At 37.2% G+C, this 15,252-nt stretch overlaps 6 protein-coding genes across 7 annotated transcripts in view; all 6 read right to left on the bottom strand.

Moving 5' to 3' along the window:
• Positions 1 to 84: 84 nt before the first annotated feature.
• Positions 85 to 1,468, bottom strand: LOC109593751 (protein rolling stone-like). The gene is made up of 2 exons (XM_020008792.1): positions 1,303 to 1,468; positions 85 to 1,228 (listed from the first exon to the last, which is right to left on the bottom strand). The coding sequence occupies exons 1-2, from the start codon at positions 1,399 to 1,401 to the stop codon at positions 248 to 250; spliced, it is 1,080 nt and encodes a 359-aa protein (XP_019864351.1). The 5' UTR covers positions 1,402 to 1,468; the 3' UTR covers positions 85 to 247.
• A 2-nt stretch (positions 1,469 to 1,470) lies between these two features.
• Positions 1,471 to 3,583, bottom strand: LOC105316603 (protein rolling stone-like). The gene is made up of 2 exons (XM_011411636.2): positions 3,352 to 3,583; positions 1,471 to 2,446 (listed from the first exon to the last, which is right to left on the bottom strand). The coding sequence occupies exons 1-2, from the start codon at positions 3,490 to 3,492 to the stop codon at positions 1,622 to 1,624; spliced, it is 966 nt and encodes a 321-aa protein (XP_011409938.1). The 5' UTR covers positions 3,493 to 3,583; the 3' UTR covers positions 1,471 to 1,621.
• Positions 3,584 to 3,610: 27 nt separating this feature from the next.
• Positions 3,611 to 7,272, bottom strand: LOC100636018 (major facilitator superfamily domain-containing protein 10-like). Its single transcript, XM_003383871.3, has 13 exons — positions 7,018 to 7,272; positions 6,862 to 6,958; positions 6,450 to 6,553; positions 6,133 to 6,291; positions 5,472 to 5,681; positions 5,218 to 5,314; positions 4,920 to 5,031; positions 4,444 to 4,499; positions 4,324 to 4,376; positions 4,177 to 4,267; positions 4,075 to 4,122; positions 3,873 to 3,962; positions 3,611 to 3,812 (listed from the first exon to the last, which is right to left on the bottom strand). Exons 1-13 carry the CDS (start codon positions 7,141 to 7,143, stop codon positions 3,703 to 3,705), a joined length of 1,353 nt encoding a protein of 450 aa, XP_003383919.1. The 5' UTR covers positions 7,144 to 7,272; the 3' UTR covers positions 3,611 to 3,702.
• LOC105316602 (homeobox protein LOX10) lies at positions 7,159 to 8,780 on the bottom strand. Its single transcript, XM_011411635.2, has 2 exons — positions 8,440 to 8,780; positions 7,159 to 8,023 (listed from the first exon to the last, which is right to left on the bottom strand). The coding sequence occupies exons 1-2, from the start codon at positions 8,639 to 8,641 to the stop codon at positions 7,482 to 7,484; spliced, it is 744 nt and encodes a 247-aa protein (XP_011409937.1). The 5' UTR covers positions 8,642 to 8,780; the 3' UTR covers positions 7,159 to 7,481.
• Positions 8,781 to 9,167: 387 nt separating this feature from the next.
• LOC100642128 (homeobox protein Hox-B4-like) lies at positions 9,168 to 11,586 on the bottom strand. Of its 2 annotated transcripts, NM_001305251.1 has the most exon segments (3): positions 9,168 to 10,145; positions 10,426 to 10,667; positions 11,450 to 11,586. In NM_001305251.1, coding segments are annotated over 2 exon segments (936 nt in total). In that variant the 5' UTR covers positions 10,661 to 10,667; positions 11,450 to 11,586; the 3' UTR covers positions 9,168 to 9,444.
• Positions 11,587 to 11,669: 83 nt separating this feature from the next.
• LOC100635891 (vacuolar protein sorting-associated protein 8 homolog) overlaps positions 11,670 to 15,252 on the bottom strand; it is a 9,436-nt gene continuing 5,853 nt past the window's right edge. The window contains exons 31-43 of the mRNA XM_020008781.1: positions 14,993 to 15,091; positions 13,966 to 14,105; positions 13,637 to 13,772; positions 13,490 to 13,579; positions 13,364 to 13,427; positions 13,140 to 13,319; positions 12,951 to 13,033; positions 12,820 to 12,894; positions 12,595 to 12,767; positions 12,257 to 12,380; positions 12,015 to 12,047; positions 11,872 to 11,961; positions 11,670 to 11,821 (exon numbers count right to left, since the gene is read on the bottom strand). Coding sequence (XP_019864340.1) covers positions 11,774 to 11,821; positions 11,872 to 11,961; positions 12,015 to 12,047; positions 12,257 to 12,380; positions 12,595 to 12,767; positions 12,820 to 12,894; positions 12,951 to 13,033; positions 13,140 to 13,319; positions 13,364 to 13,427; positions 13,490 to 13,579; positions 13,637 to 13,772; positions 13,966 to 14,105; positions 14,993 to 15,091 — 1,335 coding nt within the window. The 3' untranslated portion in view covers positions 11,670 to 11,773. The remainder of the gene's footprint in view (positions 11,822 to 11,871; positions 11,962 to 12,014; positions 12,048 to 12,256; positions 12,381 to 12,594; positions 12,768 to 12,819; positions 12,895 to 12,950; positions 13,034 to 13,139; positions 13,320 to 13,363; positions 13,428 to 13,489; positions 13,580 to 13,636; positions 13,773 to 13,965; positions 14,106 to 14,992; positions 15,092 to 15,252) is intronic.

The raw sequence follows: 15,252 nt of genomic DNA, 5'->3' as shown, positions 1-15,252 counted from the left end.
TGTACCACGCCTACTTTACACACGTGCATGCACGTGACTTAAATTGGAATCATTGATTGAAATGTTTATGGGCTTTCAAGTAAAAACATGATACAAAAGTACAAGACCTTTAAACTTTATTGAAAATAATTTTAAAAGTATATTCAATTTAATGAAAACAGTATAGATAGTCTACAGTTGCTGACATGAGGTCATTACGCTATGCATCAAAAAAATAATATTTAAGCAAGTGTTAAATGAAATTATTTTATTGAGGAGATTGTGGTGGCTGTTCATCCACAAAAGCCAACGGGTTTTCCTCTCCAATGGTATCCTTTGACTGGACCTTATCCATTTCAAAAGCCAAAGGGTTACTCTTTCCCTTCATGACAGCACCGCCATCATCACCTGGAGAAAGCGGCTGTTGGCTTATCCGATATTCTTCACTTGTTTCAGTGCCTAAAGTTTGATCGCCTCCTCCAATCTTGCAGTACAAAACAAGTGTACGTGCAACGTAGATACACCAGAAGATGAAATGAACAAAAGGAGTGAAAACAAAAGCAACAATAACAATGAAACCAATGGCACTTGCAGGAGATTCAGAATAATCAATCCCGGGATAAATGTAGGGCTCACCCTTAGCATTAGTTCCACCAGACAGATCGTATATCAGAGAAAATATCAAGTAAGCCATTCCACATATGATAGATATGTACACGTGATAAATACGCCATGGTATGCCACTAAAAAGGGAGTCTATTATACCAGGCAGCCCGATGAGAAGATGTGAATGCAGGTTGGTGGCCCAGTTTATGTTGTCATCACTACCAGCAAGTAATCCCCAATAAAACACAATGACAGGGATGGGAATAATGGTTGCAATGTAGTGACCAATCCACAGTGGCACGCAATACCATGATACTTGTCCAGGTTCAAAGCACTGGAAACAGAGGCAGCATTTCTTAATGTGATGTGGAGGATCATGCAAGTCTTCTTGCTTCAATTCACTTTTATGGTGACTCTCTGCACTACGAAAAGCAAATTTAAAGTGAACATAAGTGCAGGAGACTGCAGAGAAGAGGAGATGTGCAACGACTAGAAGAAAGTTCCAGTAAGTGAGATAAATGAAGAACTTTCCTCCATAATTACTTATAGCACCCACAGCAATCAACCACAAAAAGAAGTAAATGGCAACCAGCCATCTGTATATCAGGTATATTAGCTGGTGCTTGGATGTTTGTGGTAACCACTGCATAAAAGAAAGGAGAGAGAGAAATAATATAATCTTATTTAACTACAGTAACATTGATATTGAAGTCATACTGGAGAAAAGGTAAATGCTCTCCAGTCTTTATGAGCAAAACCAAACTTCGAGTAATGAAATTGAGCTTTAAAGAACTGCGCCCAGTAACCAGCAGGCATTGTTCTTGTCTCAACTTATGGTTTCAACAAGCAAAGCTTGTTTTAAGTGCAGTTATAAAGGCTGGATTATAGTATACGCCCATCGTTACCATGGAAACAATGATTATTAATGATAATGAGTTATAAAAATTAATAATAATAATAATGATTAATGAAAATTAATTTTAAAAATTATTATTCATACTGATTATTAATGAACAGTGGCATCTCTTGCAAAAAATTAAACTGGTGAAGTAGCCATCACTGAGAAGGTGCTCTGACTTGGTCGAGTTTCTGGTGATGCTTTCTTTAGAAACCGGCTAAGAATGAAAGTCCTTAGACAATACAGCCCCCAATAGACGGAATGGAGTGCAACTGGAACAACAAACACAAATATTAAAACAGAGAAACTGGAGAAAACAGCTCTACCCTCGTAATCAAAGACGGAGTAAATGTGCGTATTGCCGTTTGAATGGGTCCCCCCAGCTGCATAATAAATAGCAGTAAAGATGACGTATATAATGTTGATTCCCATTATATATAAGAACTGATAGAATCGTATCGGTAGTCCGGTGACAAAGAGGTCAATCAGGCCAGGAATGATGTTAAAAAGATGCTCGTGAAGATTGACAGGCCAAGAGTGAACGGTTCCGCTGAAAGTCAGCCAATATCCCACGACGACTTCTATTGACATTTCAGAAGAGATAACATACAGAATCCAAACAAACTGCATGTACCATGGGACGGAGAGAGACTCCTGCTGTTTGAAGCAGCAGGGTTTCTCGAGGAAAGGCCTGTCTTGAAGATCTGAGAGCTTCAGATCTCTGTGAGGTGTCTTCTTGTAATGATGTTTATAAATAAAATAAAAAAGAGTGACAGCTGCAGCTGATAATAAGTATAGGTTGAGTATAATGCCTCCCCAGTGAGTGAGGAATATAAATAATTTTGATCCATGGACTTCAGTGCCAACAACGAGAGTAGCTATAAACCAGCCAAAGAAATAAACTGCAATGATTAGTCGATAAATAACATATATCGTTTGATAAGTCCATTTCTGTGGCAGCCACTACAAAAATAAATAAAACATTTTTAAATGTGATCTTGGTATGACAAGTGTACACATTTGATAGTAGGACTATCAATTTCCTGGAGTTATGACTGCAATGTATACAAGCATTCAGATCATATACACTTGAGTATTGCTAGCATTGTGTACTGTATTATTATAATTCCATTGTGTTTATTTCTGTAGCTGAGGTTGAATGGAATACAAAGCTACTGTTTATGGAAGCTGTTTGAAGTTATAATAATCATCACACAATACTAAACCATACTGTACTATATATACACAGTACAGGCAAGCTATAATTAAAATGATTTCAGCAGTGATGACAGCCAGTAATGCCAACTGCTATGGAATTAGACTAGCCCCAGGCTATACTATATACTGCACACACTACATATTACAACCTTCATAGTTCAAATTTAGTTGTAACATCAAGTCAGTGATGAACTTTGGCAATTAATTTCATAATTCCCTAAGGACCCAAACCTGAGCTAGTTTGATATAAAAATGTGATGATCTACATGTGTTTTCTATTGCCAATAGGAATGCAACGAATTCTTTATATGAATGCTTGACACTAAAATCATCAGGTTCTCATAGTAAGTTATTATAACTAATTCAATCGGCTACAAATTTAGTAGTGGTTGGGCCACAATGTAATAATATATTCATATGAATAACAGATGCAATGAATCATGACAAAGAGAATATTTCAAATCTATACAATCCTGTTATTTAATAGAACTACACAATGCAGTGTATATACACATTAATGTAGAACAAGAAGCAGCAAAGTATGATTATTTACACCCTTTCTATTTTGTGACATATTTTCTCTTATTACCAGGTTCGGATTATATTGCATGTTATAATTAGAGTGATTGTTGCTTATAAACTTCACTTACCGGCGAGTGTATGAATAGCCGCCAGTCTCTATGGAAAGTAAGAAACTTGGAGTAATGGAACTGCTGCTTGAAGAATTCTTTCCAAAAAGATCTGCTGCCCTCATCACTCGTATCGGTTGAGACGTGATTCTCATCTGCCATGGCTTTAGCCTCCTCTCAGTAATCAGTATAACCTCTCTCTTTCGGGCTCAGTCAGAGCTAAGGGTTTTATTTCTTCATAACATCGGTGCATCCTGCTCCACCCAAAAATAACAATAGCTATAGCATCATCTGCTCCCACGTCGACTTTTATAATTATGAAAAAAAGTTATAAAAATAGACTACAATATTATTAATGAAGGTTCTTTTATTCTATTCAACTTTGATTTGAGCAACACGGACTTTGGCTAAAATAACCATGGGGACAACGATTGCTAGCCCACCAACCATGTAGCAAATGCAAGGACCATAGCTCCAGTAAACTGTATAAGATTAGAAGAAGATTTTATGTAAAAATTATTATAATAATTATGTAAAATTACGGGTGCAAGCTAGGAATGGTCCAAATGCACGTGAAAGTGCACCAATCGAACGAAATATTCCTAATATCTTTCCCTTTTCATCACTTTCTCCTACAATAGAGCGGAATGACATTAAATAAGAAAATAACAAAGCTAAAGTTATACGACAAAAATTAATTTATATAGAAATACAGTAGTAATAGTAATAATGTATATTTTATACCAAAGCGCGATGCCATTGTTGAAAAGCAAGCCACAACAGTACCAGCTCCTGTGGGTAAAGTCATCAATGAATTATCCACCACAAAAAAACAGAAACACTTACCAAACGAGTACAAAAGCAAACCAGAGTACAACATGAGGTGAGTGGATGACCAACCAATCAGGAGCATTCCTGGGAGAATGACCGCCATACCCTGAAATAGAGGAAAAACCACAAACTTTTTGGACTGTAATATTTTGATTCACATACAGTAAGGGCTGTTCTTTTTTCCGTTCCAGCTGGTCGTCTCCTCATATAACCTCCTAAAAATAAATAAATAAATAAATAAAAATAATAATAAATAATAATAATAAATATTATTTCCTATACCTTGTACCATTGCCATGACCAGACCAACCATCATGAACATCTTACCTTGCTCCATCCTGAAATGTAATCCAATAAAATAATAAGCTACAGACTACACTACAGTATATTGAATACTATTAAGGAAACAAGTGCAGACTATATATCATATACGATTACTTATCAACATTCACTTTCACATACTGATGTACACGTGACATGTTTCAAATGAACAATTTGTCCTACACATGCTAATACAATCAGATTCAGTAATTAGTACAATTAGGCTATGCACGTATGATGTGTATATGCAGTAATGACAGTCTGACAACTGAATCCTTATATAAATCAAATTGATAACCTGACATACTCCCAGATAAAACATTGGAATCAGAACTGTTACAAAAAAAGAACAAACCGCCCCCACAATTAATTATAAATTTGAACAATAGTCACGGACAATTAATCACACATTAAATTACATGTACATCATGTGGTACCTTGTGTATTGGAACCGCTGGTATAATAGAAATGTCAGCGTCTGCTCGAGGCCAGAGAACAACATCAAATAAAGGAAGTAGGAAAAGGACATCCACCTCAGGTTGACAATATCTGTAAGCAGTCATTAAGCACACAAAGCTAAGTGCTGACATGCATGACATATATGTACATGTACATATATATGTACATGTACATGTACATGTGTCTATATAAGTAGCATGTCTACATGATTATTGTGTGTGTGTGTTTGCATGACAACTTTATATCGTAAAAGGATATGGCAACATGATCCCTTGCCTGTATTAGATATCTTCTTTATTGCAGTGTACCTAAATAGGGAGAGTGGGTTGACTAGACTCAGTGCATCAGATAAACCACTACCAAGAGACTTAGCCTATGATATAAAGGTGATATACCATAAGTGAGGATTGTAGTAATTATCAATTGTATTATAAAAATAGTAAAAACACATTATACAGACATAATAATGAACATGGCACAATATATCGTACACAAGTAGTCATGCTGTACACATTAAGTCACGTCCTCACCCTTTTAATCGGTGGAAGTGTTTCCTTAAGAAAGAACCCAATCAGCAGAAACACCAGCACTGAAGTGACGCACGAGAATAAAGCAGGGTACTGGAATACAGAGAAGGCAGGGGCTCCACTAGCTACTTCGCTTCTTGCAAAAGTTGAAAAGTAGGCACCAATGAGAGGGCCAAAAATATATCCCACAGAGAAAGCGACAGCAATGATGCCCTAAGTGGTGTTTATTATTAAGTGATTGGGATAAAATGAGTGTGTACGCTGGTGAGTAGAGGGATCATTAACATGATAGCGTAAATAGATTATATTTGAATATGATTTTGCTATTGAAATCAGGTCGACCACAAGGTCGTGTAGAAAGAAAACACTTTCGATTGTTTGTTGTTATCAAATATATTATGGTATAGGAAAAAGGTTAGAGAGAGAGAGAGAGAGAGAGAGAGTCGAAAGATAAAGAGGGTAAAAATAAAAAAAGAGAAAAAGTTATGCATAGCAGCATAATATCATTTTAATGCCAGTACAAATCTATCTATTCCGGACATCTTGTAAAGAATTTCATTAATACACATGATTACTTATATTGCATTGGCCCTGATTTATATAGGTTTCCTTATTTTAGAGTGTCCACAATAGCTCGTTTGACTCTAATTATAGATTATCTTACCATGGCCTTTGGTCTATCATCACTGGTTGTTGAATCAGTAACCAGTGCTATACTTAGACTAACAATCCCCTTGCTCAAACCAGCCACAACGCGAGCCAGTATAAACACAGGAAATGAATATGACACACTCCATAAGACATAGGAAGAAGCCACTCCTAACTGTGAGAAGAAATAATAATTATTTACATGAGAAAATTCTCTAGTAAAAGGTAATACTTCATAAAAGATAATAATCAATTCGCTTGCTAGTGATTGTAAGAAGTTATATGAAAGCAGTTATGGTTTAATATTTACTATCCACTTTACTATCCACTTACTGTGGTTATCAGTAGCATTGGCTTCCGACCAAATACATCTGAAGCTGTTCCAATTATAGGGAGAGAGAAAAATTGTAATACTGAATACAATGAACCAATTAATCCTAAATGATGCAATAAAACAGATAAACATTAGGCGCATATATACTTCTTTGAACTATAATTGCTAATTATGTTCATTTCTGAAAAATACCCAAGGCTATAGCCCATGATTTTTTTCAAAAAATGGCTCCAAAATCACCCCCAATTTTTATTACATTTTCTGATACATATTGATGTCTTTATGCTATGTAGAAAGTTTGAGCTGATTCTGACGATAAATTTTTGAGTTTTGAGCATGCAATGAATTTAGTCGGTTATTATTAGTCGACTATAATTGAAAATGCTGTAATTAGTTGTTAGTTTAGACTACCTCCAAACAATACGATATTCAACCTCTCCATATCTGGTGCACCAATGAGAACACGAAATCCATTCACTGAGCTGAGAGTAGCATTGTAAAGGCCTGACTATTATGTAAAATAATTATTAATAATTATTTATGTTTTTAAGTAGTAAAATGGCTTACTTCATCATTGGATCCATAATATTCAAGCATGGAAGGCAACAAGGGGAGGATTACTGTGAAACCCAAAAGGTCAACGACAAGACTTATAAATATAATGATGACGGGGGCCCAGTCTGTGCGCTTCATTTTTATTCTATTTTCTTTGTGCTTTCTTTCCTCAGGGTTTTTAAAGCGAGCAGGGTCCCAGAAATCAGTTACCTCCTTTTGATACCATTTCCTGCTCTGACAGGAAGTTGGTTTATAACTTGGTTTATAATTTTATTATTATTATTATTAAAAAAACTTCAGTGAAAAAGAATCATTTGTGATATTTGTCCTGTGTGCAGGCATACACATAGGGATTGTGCATAGTGTAATGTTGTGACAAAAAGAGGCATAAACTAAAGCTGTTGTTTATCATAATTGATAATAATAATTATTATTATTGTGCATGAAGTAAAGCACTGCATGATTGTCAACAAAGACTAATGTGTTCCAGCATGACAACTAGCGTAGTACTGCCTTGCAAGGAGAGGGAGAGAAGGAGGTGGAGGAGGTGAGGAAACAAGCGAAGTCTGAGCCAACAACAGAGGTCTCTGCTCGATACTACTCTGCATTAAACTGAAAGAGGCAAGTGGAGAGAGAGGAGGAGGAGGAAGGGGATGAAGAGAGTATGGCCAAGTGAAGCTGTACGTGGCATGAGCTTGTAATGGTTGCTGGAGAGATGGACTGCTTAGTATTCTTGATCTCTTGCATTGAGCCCGCTTGTTCTGGAACCAAGTCTTTACTTGCCTTTCTGACATGCCCAGTGAGTGTGCTAGCAGCTTTCTATCAGCAGGTAGTAAATAGTGCTGCTCTTGGAAGCGTTGCTCTAAAGTTTGGATCTGCTCTTGACTGAAACGCATCCTTGCAGCTTTTCTCATTCCACCAAGATTCTCACTGCTAGACGGTTGGGTGGGATTCCCTCCGACTTTATCTTGAGTAGGTTCACTGGGCGACTCTTGACTCGATATGGTAACATCATCATCTGCAAATGTAGAATATGTGAGTGACCGTGTGCAATGTGCAGTCATGTGCATTTGTACTAAATAGCTAATCATCCTGCGAATGGCGCCACTAATATATTGTGTACTGTGATTTAATGGGGTACTTGTCACCATACAACCACTACAAACTAGAGTTTCCTTTATTGTCATGCATGCCACCCAGCCATCCAATTGATTATTGGCCAGTGCAATTAACGATGCAACTATACTAAGAACAGTATAATGGCTGCTCAACAGCCCATGTCAAGCAATTAATGAGTGCACTCAGATAGAGAAGAAGAGATCAAAACAAAATGATGTGATAAACATAGTCGAAGACAGATATTAGATTATTTATGCATATAAGCTTAATAGGGACTCCTGTAAAAATGCAATTAATTACAACTATTTGACGTACCTGGTGATGATTCTCTCAAAGGGCTTGGAGCACTCACAGTTGACTGTGGACTGCATGGTGGTGTGGACATGTTGGTAATTACCCCAGCACATGAGTGTCTCCTTGCTGTAGTGTGAAAGTGTCCATTATCAATACCTCCAGTTCCAGTGCAGGATCCACTGAGGATATTTTCAACAGAAAAGGAGAGCCCTCTAGCTGCCATTGATAGTTTAGATAGTTCTATAAGTCACTTCCTGGCCTTGGTCTGAGCTTCAGAGACACATGCTTCCTCCTCTTTATATGAAGTGGTCCTGGCCTGTGGGAAGCCACATGTGTGTAGCAATAAGGCTCACTCAACTGTAGAATTGTTTGCAATACAGAAACAAGCGGTTGACTTTGGTCTTAAGGACCAACCGAGCTCATTTTGTATCGTATTGAATGTCAGTCATTAAAAGTGCACAACCGCAAAGGAGATCATTTCAAAGGAGGTTGATTCATATGCAATAGTGTCAGCTAACAACTGAACAATAAACATGCATTGGGTGTGTATTAAAAGCAAGCCCAAAGTTTAATAACTATCAGTTTAGACTAGTGTCAACATTAGTGCACACTAAGCACAGAGGGCAATAAAAACAAAAATGGTTTCTTATTTTGTAAAAACAATTGGATAGAAAGGGATAGAGAAATAGAGGAGGGGGAGTGGTGCACTACTTAGCTCAGCCATATCCCATCCCTTTGTTCCTATGTGAGCCTCCTTTATTGAGTATAATGAAAACTGAGAAATCAAACGAGTGAAATTAGACACTAATCTGAAAATAATGACTGAGATAAAAATAAATAAAGACTGCATATGATAACATGCAGATTTCCAAGAAATGAAATAAAAAGCACACAAGCAGACACACACATACACACTGTAGGCTACTATATACTGTAGAATGGAATGTGGGTAGGTATATTGTGAATAAAAACGAAATGAAATAAAAATAGCTCAATAAAGTGATGTTGTCATTGCTATATAAAGACCTAAGGAGCTGCTGGTGGAGTTGGTAGAGGTGATCTCTGCCAGTCACTGCTTCCACTGCTGTTGCAGTATGGTGGAGACATTATAGGACCACTGGGAGCTCCAGGATTATAATCACTCAAATAACCAGCCCCAATGTGATAGCACGGCGACTGTGAGCCATTTGAAATGACGCCATGAGCAATGGCGGCCCTGTTGAAATAAGTTGAGGTGATATGAGGAGGTGGAGAGATGTGGTGAGCTGCAGGATTTGTACCGAGTACCAAAGGTGTAGGCCCAGGGGTAGACTGTTGATAGCTGTTGGATGTTGAAGGAGGAGATGTGCAGGTGTATGAAGGAGACTGCTGCTGCTGTTGTTGTTGTTGTTGCATTTGATCCATCATTTTATAATGAGGCATCGTATAGCTGTAGAACGATGAATACGGGACAAATGGAGGATAAGGAAATTTCGGAGATTTGACCTCAAGTTCTGCTTCCTCGTTCTGACGCTTGAATTTCATTCTACGATTCTGGAACCAGGTCTTGACTTGCATGTCTGAGAGTTTGAGTTTCTCTGCTAGCTCTCCTCTTTCGGCAGACGAGAGGTATTTTCTTTCTGTGAACTTTTTCTCCAGCTCTGAAACCTGTTCCCTTGAAAATGCAGTCCGTGGCTTTTTCTTCTTTCTATAGCTGTCATCATCATCATCAGCACTACTTACTGATTCTAATAAATAATAATAATAATAATAATAATAATAATAATAATAATAATAATAATAATAACGATGATAATGATGATAATAATAATAATAATAATAATGTTTCATTGCTTGTTTATTTATGGTTTCCTCATAGTAACAATAAATTGCTTCTTTTTTGTTAGGGTTTTCTTTTTGATTAGACTGTGATTTAGGTGCATTTTCAACTTTTTCATAATAATAATAATAACTAATAAATAAATAATAATAATAACTAATAAACAAATAATAATAACAATGTTTTACCTCTTTTTCTTTCTTGCATATTAAGTTCCTCATTCTTTCCAAACATGTTCCCAAACTGTTTGATAGCCTCCACACCTCCTGGCCCCCCGGCATTGCTAGGGTGCTGGTGCATCACAGAGTAACCTTGAGGAGGAGGAGGAGGGTGAGCTCCCATTCCTGTGAGAATACTATCAATCCTGAAGGAGTTCTGCAGTTGCGGTTGAATCTGATTGAGTGCAGTGCAACAAGACTCCATCATTCTTCTATAGTAAGGATAAAAGAAGATATGAACTACATGTAAGCCTGCATGCATGCATGCATGCACTGTAGAAGGAATGAAGCATGGCCGGATGCAATAGTAAAGGAGATACTGTGAAGTGTACCAATATCCTTATAAGAGCATAAGGTGCACATCTGGTTTCTCACATGACTGGTCATACAAAATGTACTGATGAGTGTAGGAGAGGCTTATAGTGTAGGAGGAGGTTTGCTTAGTTCGGTCAACCGGAGAGAACAAGGTTTCAAATCATTAGTCAAAACCTTGTTCGGCAAATAATTTGCAACTTGTTTTGATATAAATTTATCATTGAAACGTGCTACTGTTGAGATAACTAATGTAACCGCATACTTATGCCATACAAATCTAAGAAATATGATATTGCTTTAGTTGCTTTAGCTATAGTACAAATCTGCTTGTCGTGGATCTACGTAGTTATAGTTTCTTCTTAATCCAGCTATCCAACATTGAAAAAAGCAAACACTTGCTAGAGAGGACTTTTTGTTTTGAGAAAGTAAATGAACCGTTAAGGACAGTTAGGAATGAATTGGACGCATTTTTATTATAGCCTTATTATTAATTGGTTTTCGATTGGATGGGCAATATACCGTGTCAATGGACTGGCTCCTCACTGCAAAGGAGCAAGGCTTGAGCCCAGTACTCTTTGTTTGTTTTTAAAGTCTCGCGACTCTTATCTACCCATCTACCGCATAGCTTGGAGAGGCAAGCCACCCAGTTTACACAGCACATAGATCTTTAAAAACTTACTGATATTATCAAGGATTCAAAAATGAAGGTCCCGGATTCTCTTTGCAGTCTTTTACTCACAGGAGTCTTAAGATTTCTCGCTCGAGGGATTACTGCTTGCGCTATCTTGCTTTGTGTGACCTCAGTAACGAACTGGCACGAGTAAGGCCTAAAGCAAGACTATTAATAGAGCCTGCTTCGCCTCACTGATCAACAAGCATGCCATTAAAAACAGGCCATGTCCAATATAAAAAAAAATCAGGATATTTTTAGACAAAAGAGCACACACGCAAGCAGCAAAGCTAATAATACATACAGTGGATTTATACACATTTAAAAAGTCTTTCAATTTAGCTGAGGAGGAGCAAGACGGAGTTCTGCAGCAGAGCTCATCTATAAAAAGCAGAAAAAGTTATAATAAAAATTATAATTAAAATACTAACAAATCTATCTCTTAGCGTAGAGAAGGAACGAGTTAACTTCTGGAGCCTCCTAACTTGATCGTGATCTAACTGAACTTTCTCATATCTCGGCTAAAAGAGAGACAGCGAGATTACTAATAGTATACTGAATAAAGTTAACTTACAGCTGTCTTTTGGCCGCTCTTCATCTCCAATGCCTATTATTAACAAATGTAGGGAATAAAACAATTAATAGGAAATTAGACCCTAAATCTTCATAATGATGTATAATTTCAGGCTAGCTATGCTAGAATAGCCTAACAACACATAAACTCAAGACAATTTGTAAAATTGCAAATTGAGCCTTGTGCCATAATTGGTAATGTAGTAAAAGAATAGCAACCAGTTTTACACCTATAAAGCATACCCATGCTGTTGTAATGGGGCCAGAAAATGCCGAAGGTTTAGCACTTTTATCGCATAGGAAGCAGGTAACACCCATGAGAGCTCCGGTGACACCAAGACAGGATGAATGATAGAGATGATTGCAGCTACAGGAGTGATGAGAAAATGAGTTAATATAGCACTCATTATAGATATATCTTCATAGTACATTAAACTACTTTTAAAAGAAAGCACAAACTAAAATTTTAGCTATTAATGTTCATACTAAAGCTAATTAGTTAAATAAATACTATGTAAATTATCAGTTTTTAGTGTTTCAAATTCAAACATTCAAAATTCAAACAATGCCCAGTTAGTTACCTGAATACAATCACGTCATCAATTCCCTCTGGTGTCTCTGAATCGGCTGGTCTGTTACAAAGGCAACATAAGACACTGTCAGATGTAATACTGGAAGATGATAGAGAACAGAGGGAAGTCAGTGACTGCTGCACATCATGAACTAATAGATGGGTAGTCGCTTTTAATAGCACCTTAAAAATAAAATAAATTTAATTAAGTCGTAATAATGATAGTTTTTTTTACTTCTTCATAGTTGTAAGTGTCCAGCATTTTCATTATAATCGGTCTCACATCTTTTAACTGGCTGGTGCTAGGGTCCTACAATACGTGTACATCACATGATAATCATGTGATAGGAGTGTGTGTGAACTTGCTTCAATGATAGTCTGCAATATATCAGGTAGTTTAATATAACCCATCACACTGTTAAGGACATCAGCTCGAATGGATTTCATGGCTAAGTAAAGGAATAGTCATCTCTCTCTCTCTCTCTCTCTTCTCTCTCCCTCTCCCTCTCTCTCCCCCCCCTCTCTCTCTCCCTCTCTCTCTCTCTCTCCCCTCACCTTCCACTAATTGGGTATTTTGAGTGTTACTATGTTTCCTAGGAAGCGACAGTACCAGTTCTAAGGTCGAGAGCCACATATTGTCTCTCATTTTATCATCCACTTTGCTCGACGACCTCTGACACAACTGGAGCAATATCTGAAGTATGTGCTCCACTTTCCCTTTGTCGGCCTCAAACTCTAGATGAGGTGTTGGGCATTAATTAGAATACAAGAGCATTTACCTGCCGAGGGTAAAAGTGAAGGTGCATGCTTGTTTAAAAACTTGGTCAACTCAGAACTAAATGTCTAAATGAGAGAGAGAGAGTGTGTGATATAAAAATTACTAATAAAACATTATTTCTGTATACTTCTAAAATTATTTTGAAAGCTCCTTTTATGTCCCCAGTCCTCTCTAGTAAATAAGCAATTGAATCACGAACACGGTTCATAGCACAAATCTAAACAACAACAACAAACAATAATAAACAGCAAACAATAAACAGTAAACAACTGACGTCAAGTGCTTCTTCCAGTCGATAGTTGTCGTTGGTTCTCAAGAAGTTATAAACAGCTTCTGGTCTGTAGAGGCACAGTAACTCAATGTACTTCTCCACAATGTGAGAGGGAGGCTGTATATCCTGCTTTGACGTCCTTCAAAATAATAATAATAATAAATAATAATAATAATAATAATAATAATAATAATAATAATAATAATATATCCAATAAAATAATGTTCTATATCACTGATTTAAGTGTAGCAATACATAATACTTTTAATTTTCCCCCATACATGTAACATGTACATGTACATCCTTCCTCTCCTTTCCCTCTCTTCACTTACTTTGGATCAAAGACTCCTTGCAGGAACTCAAACTGGAGGTCAGGGTTGTTACGAATTCGGTGAGTGATGTCTGAGACTTCAAGAGGGAAATCCATGACAACTAGCTCAGCCGTTGCCCTCACATCAGTTTTGAGAAGAATCTAAAAGAGAAAGAGAGAGGAAAGAGAGAGAGAGGTCAGCTCATCAAGTATGCTTGGAGTTCATGCCAAAAAGGAAGAGAGGACACACATGTACATGCATGCCTGAAAAAGGGACTATCACTATGCTACATTATCAGGTCAATGGAGAGAAAGAGAGAGAGTCGGGGAATGGATGACATAGCCATGAACATTTATGGAAAGAAATGAGTGAGCATGGTACATGAACATGGTCATTAGGTATGTGTGGAGGCAAAGGAAAGAATAACTGGCTCTCACAGTCTAATGGGATACCACCTGTCACCATGGCTACTGTCTCATTAGCCTCTATGGGTCATTACACCTGCTGCTTCAATCATAATTTACAGGAGAGTTTAAATGTTAGCATTACTCGTCAAACAGGTTAATAGAGCTTGTTATTCCTTGTAGGAGTAGAGGGTAAAACTAACTGTCTTTTAGAAAGGTATGTATACATATTGCACTTAAAAGCATGAAGTTACTCAAAAATCAGGTCAAAGACAATGGACTATAGTACAGCCAAATTTTGCCAAAAATGACTAAAAAAAATTTTCCAGTTTTATTTTATTTTTTTGATGCATATACATGTACTTATGTTGCGTTTCAAGTTTGAGCTGATTCTGACCAAAATCGAACTTTTAACAAATTTTTAAAGTTACTCAAAAATCAGACCAAAGTCACTGTACTATAGTACAGGGTCGTTGGCCAAATTTCCCCAAAAATGACTAGGAGAGAATTCTCAATTTTTATTACATTTCCTGATACATATACATGCACTTATGTTGTGTTTTAAGTTTGAACTAATTCCGATCAAAATTGGATTTTTTTTACAAATTTTTAGTCATGCAAAACTTGGACCAAACATTGCTTACATCAGCATTATCCAACACTGCTTTAGTGCAATCTTCCTTCTCTAGTTCAGAATACTGATCATCAGACATTAGCTGATGGATGTAACTGAATGATTGGTGCTATCAGAGAGAGGAGGGAGAGAGAGAAGGAGGGAGAGAGAGGGAGAGAGGGAGAGAGGGAGAGAGGGAGAGAGAGAGAGAGAGAGAGAGAGAGAGAGAGAGAGAGAGAGAGAGAGAGAGAGAGAGAGAGAGAGAGAGAGAGAGAGAGGGAGGGAGAGTGA

This window comes from Amphimedon queenslandica, unplaced genomic scaffold (genome assembly GCF_000090795.2).
Source record: "Amphimedon queenslandica unplaced genomic scaffold, v1.1 AMPQUscaffold_13506, whole genome shotgun sequence".
In the NCBI taxonomy this organism is placed as follows: domain Eukaryota; kingdom Metazoa; phylum Porifera; class Demospongiae; order Haplosclerida; family Niphatidae; genus Amphimedon; species Amphimedon queenslandica.
This window is presented reverse-complemented; position numbering and strand designations above follow the sequence as displayed.

Excerpts from the sequence above, each read along its gene's own strand:
- LOC105316603 (XM_011411636.2), bottom strand. The coding sequence starts at position 3,492 with ATGGCAGATGAGAATCACGTCTCAACCGATACGAGTGATGAGGGCAGC. Across the intron at positions 2,447-3,351 it reads GGCTATTCATACACTCGCCG|TGGCTGCCACAGAAATGGAC; the intron begins GTAAGTGAAGTT and ends TTATTTTTGTAG.
- LOC105316602 (XM_011411635.2), bottom strand. The coding sequence starts at position 8,641 with ATGGCAGCTAGAGGGCTCTCCTTTTCTGTTGAAAATATCCTCAGTGGA. Across the intron at positions 8,024-8,439 it reads TTTGAGAGAATCATCACCAG|ATGATGATGTTACCATATCG; the intron begins GTACGTCAAATA and ends CTACATTTGCAG.
- LOC100642128 (XM_020008780.1), bottom strand. The coding sequence starts at position 10,717 with ATGCATGCAGGCTTACATGTAGTTCATATCTTCTTTTATCCTTACTAT. Across the intron at positions 10,146-10,425 it reads TATGCAAGAAAGAAAAAGAG|AATCAGTAAGTAGTGCTGAT; the intron begins GTAAAACATTGT and ends ATTATTTATTAG.
- LOC109593751 (XM_020008792.1), bottom strand. The coding sequence starts at position 1,401 with ATGCCTGCTGGTTACTGGGCGCAGTTCTTTAAAGCTCAATTTCATTAC. Across the intron at positions 1,229-1,302 it reads GAGCATTTACCTTTTCTCCA|TGGTTACCACAAACATCCAA; the intron begins GTATGACTTCAA and ends TCTTTTATGCAG.
- LOC100636018 (XM_003383871.3), bottom strand. The coding sequence starts at position 7,143 with ATGAAGCGCACAGACTGGGCCCCCGTCATCATTATATTTATAAGTCTT. Across the intron at positions 4,500-4,919 it reads CAGCGGTTCCAATACACAAG|GATGGAGCAAGGTAAGATGT; the intron begins GTACCACATGAT and ends ATTACATTTCAG. Across the intron at positions 3,963-4,074 it reads AACAATGGCATCGCGCTTTG|GAGAAAGTGATGAAAAGGGA; the intron begins GTATAAAATATA and ends GCTCTATTGTAG.